At 38.4% G+C, this 14,648-nt stretch overlaps 1 protein-coding gene across 1 annotated transcript; it reads left to right on the top strand.

Moving 5' to 3' along the window:
* Nucleotides 1-2,508: 2,508 nt before the first annotated feature.
* limd2 (LIM domain containing 2) lies at nt 2,509-13,826 on the top strand. The gene is made up of 4 exons (XM_056753540.1): nt 2,509-2,723; nt 10,160-10,204; nt 10,346-10,482; nt 11,007-13,826. Exons 1-4 carry the CDS (start codon nt 2,721-2,723, stop codon nt 11,161-11,163), a joined length of 342 nt encoding a protein of 113 aa, XP_056609518.1. The 5' UTR covers nt 2,509-2,720; the 3' UTR covers nt 11,164-13,826.
* The last annotated feature ends 822 nt before the right edge of the window (nt 13,827-14,648 follow it).

The following is a 14,648-nucleotide window of genomic DNA, read 5'->3' as shown; positions in this document are numbered from 1 at the left end:
AAATCTACAAGTGAAGTCTCCGTTGCATTTCAAGTACGTGGAACACAACACGAATACAACGTCCACTTGTTGCAATCTAGTTAGGTAAATGAACAAGTCTAGAGAAGCATTAAGCTAATCACTAGGGGCAGACCCATCCTGATTTCCAGATGTATAAATTTTGATGCTGGGTTTCTAATGCTTCTGGAAGCTTCTTGGATTTGGCTTGGTGCAGGTTCTTGTATTTGGACAGTACAGGGGAGGACAATAATGCTCGAGTTCTTATCTTGGAGTCAGCACTGCATGGATGTGGCAGCATGTTAACAGTGAGTGTTTTATATATTTTTATATCCTATTACCTGAGAATTTTATGAATTTAGCTTCAACTTTTCATTTGCTCCCTTGTTTACACTCCCCCCAAGATGCTTTAAGTGTTAGTTCTATTGTCGGGAGTAGTGCTGCAATGGCTGATATCGAGTGTCACTATCCAAGTTTTTTTAAATTATATATAATGCTCCATTGAAGATTACTTTGTGCAGACTGCCCCGTCTGTCACCTACAGATTGCATAATGTGAGCAGCAATATCCTAAGGCCCACCTGGGTACCATGTGCTGTAACCAAGGTTGCAGAGGAACTTTAGATTTTCTCCCTCAAGTTCATGACTGGCTCCAATTTGTAATGTTCACCGACGTTATGTAAACCTTGGCTGACATCTTGCCCCACAGATGACTGAATTTTTGAGAGGCCTTCTAACCTACCTGGGTCCCTTAAATATTGAAGCCTCTGTGAGGTCTTACAACCACATTCCTTGCTGTGTTTGTGGGAGGTTGAGTGGCTACGTCAGTCCCTCTCATATAATGTATCCTCCTATTTCTGAAGATTTAAGTTAAACCGTTTCTTCCACAGGTGGCTGGTTTATTCCAAGCTCACTAGTTCCAGCTCTCGCTTCCTGCCCCAAACTAGGAATGAAAAACTGCAGTTTCAACTAGAGGCTTTCAGGTTCCCGCAAGAGAATACCGGGCTGATGTGTAGGTTTTGATGACCTGTGGCATGATGTCTTCAAAAAAAAAAATCTATGTAGGTCTACATCACTTGTTTTGAAGGTTGCAGCAGAATCCACCCATACTAATATGGAGCAAAAAGCTTGCTCATTTGCTGCTAATGGGTATGTTGACTTAAGTGCACAGAAAAATGAGTGCGTGCAACAAGTTAAAATATTGTTTTTCTGGCAGGTGGGTGACTGACCTGGTGTGTACCTGCTGTGACTCGCCCTGCAGTATGAGGGCTGTAAGTGATCAACTTCCCAAGGGTATGTGCAAAATTTAGTCATGTTTTTTTTTAAGGTCCTGTGCAATGAAGTCATTTTACAGATCTATGGCGGGAGAGCATCTGTTTGTCCTATCCGAATCCAGGAATTTAACTGTCCAAATTTAGTTTGTAATAAAACGTCTTGATCATGCTTTGAACTTATGGTTTTGTCTTTATGCATTGCTTCTCTAAATGTCAATGTTGCAGTTTGAAAACTGTGGAACAGAAAATCTACAGAGTGACTGTTGCAATGCTGCATCTTTCCACCAGATGGTAGATTGTCTTTATCCCATGATATTGTCCGCTTGATCCAATGCTATGTTTTATGGTACCACCACCTCCCTTTCATAATGAAAGGGGACTCCATAACATCGGTTTCCAATGAGACCATCTTATAGTGTAGTGGTCACCAGCTAATAAAGCATCCCTAACCTTTATTTCTTTACTCTTAAAAGGAACTGATTACATAAGTGTAATTGGATTACTGTACAAGTTACTCTCTCCAAAAAGTATTCAATTACAAATGACTTTCTATATCCTGCAACCTTGATTGGAATTTATTCAAGCATCGACCTGAAATTGCTTGTTTAACTCATTGAAATAAAGAACTACAAAATTATTATTCACTGACCAAGTATACAAATGTGAGGATGCATTAAAACATACATTTTAAAATTAGACTTATCATTTCGATGTGATTTCCACTAATGAATACGTTACACAGTATTTAGTTCAATTACATCAGAAGTAATTAAATCAAATTCCAAAGGCGAAAGTAATTGAATTACAGTAATGACTAGGTAAATAGTTGCACCTAACACTGCTTATAAGGCAAAATTGAGACTGACCTTTATTGAATTCAAGCCCATTACCAAAGATTTTGAGTTTCAATGCTGTGTTCAGCATTCTTCAATGATGACGTATAGTTATGACGAATCTAATTCCTTTCTACATGAACGCAATATTTGTATTTTTGTAAACGTTTTATTTTAACCTACATTGTCTGTTAATTGTGGGGTAAAACATCCTACACAAGTAAAGCTTGCCTTACGTCCTTAAGTCGAGCATGAATTTTAAATAATGGTTATTGTAACATGAACGCAATGTGTCCTTTTTCGCAAATTATAAACATTCTGATGTGGGAGGAGAACGCGAGGACGCAACGCGTGCGGCGTCCAATTGCGTGCGACATCCTGCTGAATAAAAAAAGGCGTAATGAAGGAGAAAAAACGTCCGTAGAAAGGAGAGAGGTGGGGGGAAAATACGTCAAGCTCTTTACACGGCTCGGAAGATCACAGCTCACGCTGGTACGATTTTGACTGAAAAGTTCATCGTTAAAAGGAGCGGCACTTTAACCGACTCGGGCGCATTGACTGAACGGGACTGAATCTCTCATCCTCGTTCTCTTCAGCGGGCTCATAAGGAGACACAGATGGTGAGTTTCTCCGCTATGATTCAGAAGCAGCCAGTGAACCCAGCGACCCCCTCCGCCTCTATTGTGGTGAGGTGCAGAACGCTAGCATGGGCGCTAACTGTGGGGTATTGGTCTGAAACATCACGTTGTTACATTGACCGCACGTTCCCACACGCATGCTTTCCTACAGTAGAGATGCTTTTGTTGGATGGCACAGTAAAGTAAACGCAGCGTTCATCATACGTTGTTGTGTATTGGGGGTCTAGTAACTTACTCGGTATATATGGCTGTCACGTAACGTTATCTTCCGCGAGATGCATATTTATGCACAAATAAAGACTGAAATTGCCAAACAAAACGTTTCTACAACTGGGCTTGCAACGTTCCCGGGAATGTTGCGGGGTTCTCTTTATTAAATCATGGGTTTACTTACGCTTTGTTTATTTTGAAATCATACATTCAAACGACGACGAGCTCAGCCTCGTTCTTCCTGTCAGTGATGTCGTGCATCATACACGCACGTTTTGCAAGAAATGTCAGTCAGTCGTTAGATGGTTTCACGCAATGATGGCTGTTGGGGCTCCTGACTGAATGTGCAATTGTATTGTCTGGTTACATACAATTGTGTAGACAAAATAATCTTTCACCATGTTTGCCTACATTTACATTTATTGCTTTGTCAGACATATTTACACAAAGTGCCTTTCGGTGCATTCAATATGTGGAAGTTTATGCAAATGTTTGAAATGTACATGAGTGATTCGCAGGCTTAGGTTGTCATGGCAACATGTTTGTTGAATATATATATATATATATCTATATCTATATCTATATATATATATATATATATATATATATATCATAATGATGAACATCGATGTATGTCGACCAAGTATTTAGTCTAAATTCAACATATACACCATAATTGTGACTCCTCTTATCTTTCAGTACAGTCTTTTGCATTGCTGTTAGTAATGAAAGGGGTGCTTTGTTGTGGCAGTTAGACACGGCCGTCTGCCAAAGATTGTCTGATCAAACATATGTACTTCAGTTAAATCGGCTCCAATTAACCATCTTCAAGCATGAGGATACTGGCCTGTATTTGCAGTTGATGCACTTGAGATACTTTGCATGTGGGCATGGCTGCGCATGCAGGGCCATCCAAATTGTACATATACTGAAAACATACCTTAATGTTGTCTTTCTGTCTGACTGAAATGACAGGCCCTCAGGGTTTCGAGATGAAACGGCACAGATAATTGTGTACACAGATTATTTATGCGGAGATGACAGCCTGCGGCATCAACTGTCCAGTTATCAGAAGTGAATGTGCAGTCTTGTTGATCCAGGTGTTTCAATGGAATGTTGAAACTTGTCGGAGAGTAAAATATGAAGGTGTTCAACTTCATGGAAGCATTGTCAACTAAAAGGTTAACTCTCTTAACTTCTACACTAGTACGCATGTCTTTAAAAAGCCTGTATTGTAAAAAATGCCCATTTAGTGAGTCTTGAACTCATATGTTGAAGTTCTTATTCTTTCAGATCATCTCTGATAAAAATGTGTTTTCGTTTAGACTCGTCTGTTCATTCAAGTCTTTTCATGTCTGTCCGTAGCCGTAAGCGACACTTTTTTTTTTCCTCCCTTGTACTTCATTTGTGACATGTTTTTTTGAACTGTTGGCTGAATGGCTGACACGGTTCTAGTGCCCAGTCTACCCCTTGTCTTTGACTATTCTTAGAGCTTCATGCTAATGAAATTATGCCAGCGCGGACTCTGGGACAGCCTCTGCACAGTGATAATGGAACCGTTTTTTCTTTGCAAAATTTCTCCTTATATGGCAAAAGAGAAGAAATTAGGCTTGCTCCATAGGCCATTGAGCACATGGCTACAATGCAGCGCTTGTTGTAGGTTGTAATATTTTGGTGTCCAAGTGTCTTTGCATTCATCCTGTCATGTGTGTCAAAAAATATGTTTTTGGCTTTGAGTTGGACTTGGTCTCGTGTAGCCAGACCAACTTATCGCTGCTTTCTTTGGATAGGCCCGCCCAAGAGGCCATATGACTGACAGGTAAAGCAACCAATCACGTTTTGTTTTGTGCCCCATCATGTTTAGAGGCGTATCAGTGTCCCCGCAGTAACAGATCGATGTACATTCTCGAATGTGTCAAAAGTTAACAGAAACAACAATGATTATTAAGTTTATGCTATGAACTTCTCATACTTTTAACAATTGAACATTTAGTCGATCGTGATGAATTCTTATAGCAACCGTTGTAAACACTACAGATTAATTCTTAGATCAGAAGGCTTTGTTGTTTCCAGGTTGTAAAGAACGTGACACGCATGTCTCTCGGAAACCTGTGAAGTTCAACTAATCAGATGACGACTTCTAACGCACTGAAGTGTTTCCAGAAAAGTGTGCCATATGCATCAGACGTTCAGCCAACGGATCGTGGTCATGACGTCTGAGGATGAGACTTACTTGGACCCAACCTGAAGTGTTTTCATGTAGGGGATCTCAAAATAGTTTTTCTCTGAGGAACAAAAAAATCTCTTCGTATGTAAATGTATGCATGTAAAGTGTCTTGTTAAAAAGCAAAGAATGAAAGGTTTGCTGGCTTCTAGGTGTTTTAGATTCCATTCCATACATCTCGGCGGTATCAAGTAGTGAAATTCTGTCGTTTCTGATTGCAAAATACTCTCCCTCACTTTTCTGTGATAAGATCTCTGTATGGAATATGCTGATGGCTATGTTTTGTGTCATGGTGTGCCTGGATCTAGTTTCGTATGGTGTCTGAGCATGTTTTGAAAGTCTTAAAAAAAGGGATGTGTCCTGGTTTTGCTATCTTAAGGGAAGATCTAAAGTGTTCCTGCTCTTGCTCATATACAAACACCGAAAACATTGGGCTGCTTTGCAATTATTTATAATATACAATTTTTGATTTGAACATTCGTTTTATCCTCTCACTTTCTTTGTTGTATTATTTTTTTGGAACACCAGAATAGTACTTTAAGCTTTAAATAACTTAACAAATGCCTTTCTATTGTAACAGGCCTGGTTGATGTTCTTCTGTTAGGCTACATAACAGTGCACTGTGAAATTTTACACCATGCACTTTCTTTTGGCCTAAGTCATACTGTGCAGTGCAGTCGAATGAAACATTAGACTGTTCCTCTTAACCCCTGCCCACAACCCTTTTCTTTCACGCGTACTGCACAGATGCCTTAGTTTTTTCTGCCTCAACACTTTGAAAGTTTCACATCCGTGTATTGATCCAAGTGTCAGCTTCAGTCTGTGGCTCAACAGTATTTGCGAAGACTTTTACATACTTCTTTGTTAAACTTCAAACCATTTGAGTTTTATGCATCCTCATGCTGACGACACAAATTTTCCTCGACAACTAGCACTCATTTTCTGAGAGTTAAATCCGCTCTGCCAAATGAAAATGAGCACCGTAATTGATAGGCAGGAAAAGTAGCCATAACAATAGTATGGGATTGAAATTTGAATGTCACTTGAGATCGGAGCAGGTTTCTAGGACAAATCTTTTTTTTTTACATGTAAATGAATTTAAAGAAATTAACATATAAGACATTCAATTTTTATTTCTTTTATTGATTGTGGAAAATCACAAAATAACTATTCCTCAGATATGAAACAAGGGAATGATTATTGATGCAATGGAGGCAGACCAGGTTTGATGCCACTTGAGATTAATGTCTCCTGTGTTTTTGGTGCTCAAGGCCTCATTTTGTTTCTCCAGTTCTAGGGAGATCAATCATAGCTTCACGTCGCCGGCCAAATTGTTTTTTTCATGAGTCAAATTTTGTCAGGTCAGTTGTGTAAAAATCTAACTTGTGCTGTAATGGGAAGTTGTGACACATGAATTGTCTTAATTTCGATCATTTCCTGCATTTGAGGCACTCCTATGCTAATGTGTTGATGCTCATCAGCAGTCAACATTTTTATGCATCTGTTTGCCAATGTATATGTTGTTTGTGTTGTCTGTTGCTTTCCTTTAAAGCCATATTGAAGTAAGTGGACCCCTTGTGTGTGTATGGTGACCCCAGGAGGGGTGTTACCTCACCTCAGCTCCTCTCACTTCACTGATCGTCTGCCTATTGCCCTGGCTTTTTAGACCCATGGGAAGCAGCTGATGGGATTTTGTCCTGCTAATGAGATTTAAAGAGCGTCTGCAGTCTACTACTAGAGAGAGAGAGTAATGGAGAGAAAATGTGTGTGTTTGTGGCTGTGGGAGAGAGTAAAATACTGACCTTTGGTAACAGCAGGGCACAACAAATCATACTGATCTGTAGGGCTGGGATTTGCGACCAAATTGGCGATTCGATTCTTATTTATATGGTTTCGATTCCATTTCGATTCGATATCGATTAGTTATCAATACTTAGATTTAAATGTTGGTTTTCAGGCATGGAATCGACATTTAAGTATATATGCTGCTGGTAACTGAAACTGTCCTATTCTGCTACATTTGTGAAATACACATACACATTAACAGTAGAATCACACAATTATGTTTGGAATTACTTTTTATTTTTACTTTGGTTTACCAAACAATTAACCAACATTTAGATTTTTACTTATTTTAAAAGTCAAACTCATAACAAAAATAACAGATTTCAACATTCAAAACAGGCCCATTTAGCTTTTTTTCTGGACATCGTGTATACATAGTAACTGTCCATAAAACTCATTGTCATTGCCTTTAAACATAAAGTGCTTCCACACATCAGACTTCAAATAAGCCGGTGCTGGGTTCCATTGGCTACCCTGAGCTTCCGCCATGATCCTGTCCCCCTCTCCCACTTTTTATTTGAATTTGTTTTAAATGTATCCGCACGAGTGATTTCGACATCTGGTTTGATATTTGGTTTGTTCTCACACACACTGTGAATCTGAAATGGACACAGGTCACCAGTCATCTGTCAGAATAAATGCGTTGTGATGTCTAAGCATTGTTGTTGTGTATTTTAATGCTTGTGCAACTAGGTATTTGGGTGTGTGTGTGTGTCTTTGCAAACCCATATCAATCTGTTATTTGATCTGTAATTCAGTGTTTTTTCCAGATGGTGAACGGCAAGTTTTTTTTTCAGCATATACACATCTCTGAGGCTGTGAATCACTCTGTTGGTCAGTTAATGGTTGATTTTTTAGGGTCTCTAGGGAGGGAGGATTGGTCCCCAGCATCATGAAGTGCATCAGAGCAGAGCACAGGAAGAGCATGTGTCATCACTCCTTCCTGCCACAGCGCAGACAGTTGGGCAGCAGTGGTATCTGCCTGCGTGCGGTGAGAGCGCGTGTTTGTCTCATTTGTATGTACAAAAAAGGCAAAAAAAGGACAGATGGCACCAGCTGAGATAGAGCGCTTCTCAATTCCTTTGCATACTTCTCTCATTTCTTCGTGTTAATACACACAACACATTCACACATGACTAGTCCTGTTTGGCCACCATTTAAACTGTGACTGACTGGAGCATCTTGTTGTTTGGGGTTTGAGCCGGTTTTGTCATCTTTTTATAGCACTTCTTTAAAACAGGTGACAATTTGTTTTCCAAGTTGTTTCAAAATTCTCTCCTGAGATTTTATAATGGGTTGCTTTGTATTCTTGTGCATGTACTTCTTTAGTCGCCACAAACGTGGTTTTCCATCTTGGAAAATGACATCCTTATGGAAATGGTGTGTTGAGTTATTTGTCTGTTTAGTGAGTATATGTAAATGCCTGCGAACGTGCAACACCAGACTCTGAAACAGGAAGTGGTTTGAATGTTGTCTTGCACTGGGGTGTGTTGTGCCTTTATCAGATGAAGTGTAATCATGGTTGGGTTCTGCTTTTAGTTTGTAGACTAGTATATAGTAAAATAAACCTGTATTTTTATAGTATGGAATGACCACATTGTAGACATTATGCAACTGAACAATCAGATTTTTTACATACTTGAAAGGCCTGAATGCTGTTCCAGAACAGAGAACAAAAGAGCAATTAATTGAAAGAAAAAATGATTTCTATAGACGGATTTATCTTTACATAAACAAACATGACTGTGCATGAACACTTTTGTGACACTCGCTTAGCTTCCAGTACACATTCACAAACAATAGAGGGCCTGTAGATTATTTCTGATAACAAGCAAAAGAAGAACCGTTACTTGGCTAAACTTTGGCGAAACTGTCTATGATATGTGAACTATTGGTGCTTGTCTTGATACTGTTGGCCAGCTCAAAAAATGTACTTGTCTGATTGTGTTTTTTGTTGTTAATGTAATGTTTTATTGTCAAAGCGGAGTAGTTGTAATCTCATTTTAGGGCATTGATGGTGTTTGTGTGCCTCTCGATGATGGCTGTAATTTGTGAAATGTGTGGTGTTGACGGTCGTCTAATGTGATGGTCATAACTGATACATGTATTGTATTGTAACCACCTGAGGTGTGCAAATGACCTATCAGAGGTAAATCAATGGTATAGATTAGAGGGAAATTTTAATTTGTTTTTCATTACAATATGGCATTGATATTCCAGACCATGAATTTCTGATCTACTATAGAAATTTGTCTACGCATGCTCCGTTATATCAATTCAACCAGAATGTGTGCCATTATCAAAGTTCAATGTCAGCAGTGTATCATAAAATAAAAAAGGTAAAGTAAAATGTCTGTAGAAATTGAAAGATCAACAATAAACACAACGGATTGCAAATTACACATCAAACATAAATAGGTGTGATATTATGTTTTTCCAAATATCAATGTAATTTCCACCTGTAATTGACATGTGAAAGCTCTTCTACCATCAGATTGGTGATATATTCAAATGAAAGATTTATACAAAGAAAATACTGTAGTGGAGGTGGAGAGGCGTATTTGCCAAACTAGTGCTTACATTAAAATCTGTCCGTTCAGCATTTCAGTCATGTGTGTGTGGTTCAAGTAATTATATTAACCAGATGATTCCTATACAGCTTTGCTTCCTAACATTTTATGGACTTGCATTGACTCTGCCATCATCTTTCCGATGTCAATTTTGTCTAAAGGCCTTCTCAAATTCTTTGTTCTTAAGTTCACAACATGTAATTTTGAGGCCTGTTAAGGTTGCCAGCTGTTCACGCAAACAGGTTTTGAATGTGTTATGTAATAAATGTCATTATAGCTTTAGACCTGCTGAAGCTGTGTGTGTGTTTGTACACGCCACAGGCAAAATATGGCCAGATGGAAATGAGATATAGGATTGAAAGTGATGGAAGAGAACGGAGAGAAGCTTTTTGGAGTGACGTCAGCGCAGAAGAGGTGCTTCGCTAAAGAACAGCAGTGCTGGTGGATGAATGATGTGCTGGATTATGTTGTGGTATTCACAAGGCAGTGCCTGAAATAGTGTTGCCATGGGTAACCTGTCTTAAGCCACTGGCTTCATTTTCTTTCTTTTTTTCTTTTTTTGTTTCCAGGACAACAGGAACTCGTCTGATGACAAGCCCGTTCAGCGCTCCAAGGTACATTTCTTTCCGTCCACATCCATATCTGGCTTTCTCCATCTGTTCATTAGGACTTGACCGTATTTATAGCTTCTGATTGAAAATAAACCAGTGATTTTCTCTGAAAATAAACTAGTGTTTGTCTCTGTTCCGTCCCAGTCTTTCAGTGTAAAGATGCAGAAGGAGACGTGTGCATCCTGTGAAAAGACAGTTTACCCAATGGAAAGACTGGTGGCCAACAACCTCATCTTTCACAACACGTGCTTCTGCTGCAAGCACTGCAACACCAAACTCAGGTTAGACTCTTTTTGCGTGCATGCATGCAACACACACAAAAAAAGAGAAATGTGGGTGTTTTTAACTTACCATGAGGTTAATGCAATTCTAGTTTCAACATACCTAAACGTTTCACTATCAGCATAATGTACTTGTTCTATCAAGAAGGAAGAACTGCATTTTACTTCTTTTTTCGTCTTGTTTTTTGGCACGTAGTGCTTCAAACAAAACTTGAATTGCTTTCCTGTGCCTCAGTGGTTAGAGCATGGCCTTAGCCACGCCAAGGTCATAGGTTTGATCCCAGCGATTGAACATATTAAAAACTAAAAAATTGTATGGTATAATCGCAACGTAAGTCGCTTTGGATAAAAGTGTCTGCCAAATGTAATGTAAATGACAATCTTTTAAAGATTTAACACATTCAATTTGGCCAAATTTTCTGTTGAACTAACCTACAATTGTAGATCGTTGTAAACTTATTTGTCCTTCTACTACTGTGCATTGCTGATTTGACTGTAGTGTTCTCGCTTGCTTCTTTCTCTAGTCTGGGATCCTACGCGGCCTTGCAGGGGGAGTTCTACTGCAAGCCCCACTTCCAGCAGCTCTTCAAGAGTAAAGGGAACTATGATGAGGGCTTCGGTCGCAAGCAGCATAAGGAGCTCTGGGCCTCCAAGGATGCGGAAAGCATCACCAAGACATAATCTTCATTGATTTCCAAAGCTCAGCTGTCCCCTCCTTTGACCAATGATTACAACCCTTTATATACTCTACACAACCACTTACACACACACTTAGTTTTATTTTGATAGCACAGCCAGTTGAGCCAGCACACCATATGATATAACCATTACAGATACCATTCTTGATAAAGTAGGGTTTATAATCTTTCCTTTCCTTTTTTTATGTTTGCTCTTAGTTTTTTATTTCGAATAGCTTCGGCAAATGTCATTATATATTTTTTAGTATTTCTTTTAAATTGAGTTCGTCCGCAGTAAACTGTTAGTTGATTGTGACCAAACTCTCTTTATAGATGGGTTGTTACTCAGCATCATACCCATCTAGTTTGGCAGTACTAGTATTGGATTGGTTATGTTTGTTTATTTGTCCTGAAAGTGGTCTTGAGGTTTTTCCATCCACAATTTTAGTTTTTTAATCATTTTTTCCCTTTATTTGTGTTGTAGCAATCAATTCTGTTTTAAGACTAAATAGCTGAACAGTTTCCTTTGAATGTGTTTTTCTTTGTCGGCAGAGGTCATTTTATCTGTGAATCTACAGGGTACACTGTACTGTAAAAAAACTCTCCTCAGCTTTTTATTTTGTCATCCTTATACACCATCTTTCCTGCCCATTCCATGCTTTATCTTTTCAGTAATTAAATATTGATAAAGTTTCTGTAAGACAGGTCTCTGTGTAGTTTTAACAAATCAAATATTATCTTTTTTAAATATCACGAACTTCCTTATGAAATAAAATTTCATGGGATGCTCAAGCCATATGCCTTTATGCCCATGTGCCACTGCATATTAACCACTTTGGGTTGTTTAGTGGCTAAGTCCTGAAACCAGGCCAGACTTTTCTTTTACATTTTCTGACGCCCTCTAGTGTTGTGGATGATATTCTTTATTAGACCCAACATTACTTAGGTACCTTAATGTTTTGCTTTGATGCCATCTAGTGATTGGGAACACTGCTAAACTTCTTACTTGACTCGTTTAGTCTTAATTAGAATCTTTAATAAACGTTTTCTCATTGATTACTTGCAAAGGCATAGTACATTGGTACCACTAAGCAGAGTGAACGTACTTTGATGCACTGTACTGTACTTATGCCTTGCTGCATGGGACCAAGCTTGTATGACAAATTAAGATCTTCACAGGGAACTAGGTCTATGAGGAAGCAAAATTCATGATTCTTTGCGCCATTGCCTCTCCCCCTTCCACCACTTCCTGTCATCGCATAGTTTTGGCTGTTTCCTGTGGGCATCTTTGTGACAGGGTTTCGTTGGGACTTTGCGAGTACATACGTAACAGTGTGGCTCCTAAGCTTTGCTCAGGAATCTAGATGGGTCTCAAGGATCCAACTGTGTAACCCTCAGTGTTCATTGTTAAAAGCTGTTGGTGACTTGAAGCGATGGTCCCTAAAAGCAGATATTTTTCACAAATAGTGAGTGGTTGAGTCTTTGCAAGAGAGCAGAAAGGCGATTGCTGTAAATGAACACTTCCACATCAGAGGTTATATATGCACATTTACATGTCAGCGTGAAACTGTGACTACATCTCGTGATTTTTCATTGTGGCCATGTTATGCGACGTCCTAACCCGTGACCTCTTAAGTGGTTCATGTGTTTGTGTAATAACAGCGTTGAGACCATGTTTCTTTTAATGAATGAATTGCCTCTGTGTTTTAATTCTGTTGCTCTTGTGTTTTGTAGTAAAGACAGGTATTCTGATGTCTGTATATGTTAAATGCCATAAGGAAGTGATCTGTTTATAGTTTAGGTTCATGATAGTTGGTTGTGTAATTGTAGTATCCTGTCTGCCTTCAAGTGCAATGGCCTTTGGTTTTGTCTGTTTAAGGAGATGCTACATTAGACTTGCAGAGCCATTGAGAATCATCCAAATGTTTTCATCAACTTGAATGCCACAAAAGTCCCTCTGTGTGTTTATATTTAAGATTACTGTGAAATTGAAATGCATTGTGAAGTTTAGAGGAATTATCAACCGCTCTTGAACAGGAATCATATTTTCGTATTAAGCTTTAGTATATTAGTTTTATTTTTGTTTTAAACGTTTCATAAGAACAGCGTGTTTTATTAAAGTTTTCTCTAAACACTTATGTTTATTATATGTTGGTCCTATATACAATGATTTCTTGTCAATTTACTCTGTAGATCCAACTTTTCACAAGCACAAATCACTGTGTGTTTTACAGCAATTTTAAGCGCGTTTGCGCCAAGGTACAAACTACACAATACCCTGCAAACGCTCACTGTCTTTTATCAACTTCCGGAACAAAAAAAGAAAAAGGTACGCGTTGCTCTTTTCTGATTTGTAGGTCTTGAAATGCGTGAGACCTATGCATTGACTGAGCTGAGATCAATGTATTCAAAGTGTATTACTATATCTAAAACTTGATCAGCGCAACAGGTGGCCTTACAGCAGGAGGTCTCTGCTCTTTTTTCCTTATCAGGTTTCATGTCTTAAATCAGCTTTCCAGTTCAACTGCTTCAAGAGTTTATAATAAAATGCAATGTTTCATTCTTTACATATTTGACTGCTCTTATTCTCCCCCTTTTTTTTTCTGTTGCACATTTTACATTTTTGTACATCATTTTTGGATAAAATAAATAAATGGTTTGCTGGTGTTTTTTTGGTGTTCTTTTTTAAATAAAGCAGAGAGTTTATATCCAGAGCTGCATTACAAACTAAAGTTAGTAACATTACTCATAAGAGTTTGGAATCAGTTTGACATCTTTTAAAAAAAATTTTAACAAATAAGCATTATGTAAAATAAAAATGAAACTGAAGCATTGACTTGCCTCAATGCTGCATCAGAAAACGTTCTGTATCACCTCATAATTATAACTTGGTAGACCTTACAGTCTAGCAGGCAGCTTGTTAAAGGAGCAGTTAACCCAAAAATGTAAATTCTGTCTTTATTTACCCTCAATAAATGTCTTTGTTCTGATGAACACAGAGAAAGATAATTGGATGAATGTTGTAACCAGATCTCATCCCCCACTGACTCCCATAGTATTTATTTTTCCAATTAAATGAGGGGTAGAGGTTTGTTTGGTTACTGACATTATTCCAAATATATTTTCCTTTCTGTTCAGCAGAACAAAGTGTATACAGATAGGGAACAACCTGAGGGTAAGTGATGACAGAATTTTCATTTTGGGGTGAACTATCCCTTTTAGATGTTCACGTTTCTTTATTCTGTGTATTTTCCCTGTAGCTCAGTGGTTACAGCAAGGTGCTAACAACGCCAATGTCATGGGTTTGATCCCAGGGATTGCACATGATTACAAACAAATATATAGTGTAATGCAATGTAAGTCACTCTTGATAAAAGCGTCTCCCAAATGCATACATGTAATTGTACCTGATTCGGTATATTCTTGTATAGGACATTATTCTCACAGACCTTTATTCATACTTGAATAACTATACTGCAGCATCCAGGA

The sequence above is a fragment of the Triplophysa dalaica genome, chromosome 7 (genome assembly GCF_015846415.1).
Source record: "Triplophysa dalaica isolate WHDGS20190420 chromosome 7, ASM1584641v1, whole genome shotgun sequence".
Classification (NCBI taxonomy): domain Eukaryota; kingdom Metazoa; phylum Chordata; class Actinopteri; order Cypriniformes; family Nemacheilidae; genus Triplophysa; species Triplophysa dalaica.
Note: the sequence above shows the minus strand (reverse complement) of the source record. Positions and strands in the feature narration are given on the sequence as shown.

What these genes read in the sequence shown, in the direction of transcription:
- limd2 (XM_056753540.1), top strand. An exon ending in AGCCCGTTCAGCGCTCCAAG is followed by an intron (nt 10,205 to 10,345) that starts GTACATTTCTTT and finishes GTTCCGTCCCAG; the next exon opens with TCTTTCAGTGTAAAGATGCA. An exon ending in CACTGCAACACCAAACTCAG is followed by an intron (nt 10,483 to 11,006) that starts GTTAGACTCTTT and finishes TTCTTTCTCTAG; the next exon opens with TCTGGGATCCTACGCGGCCT.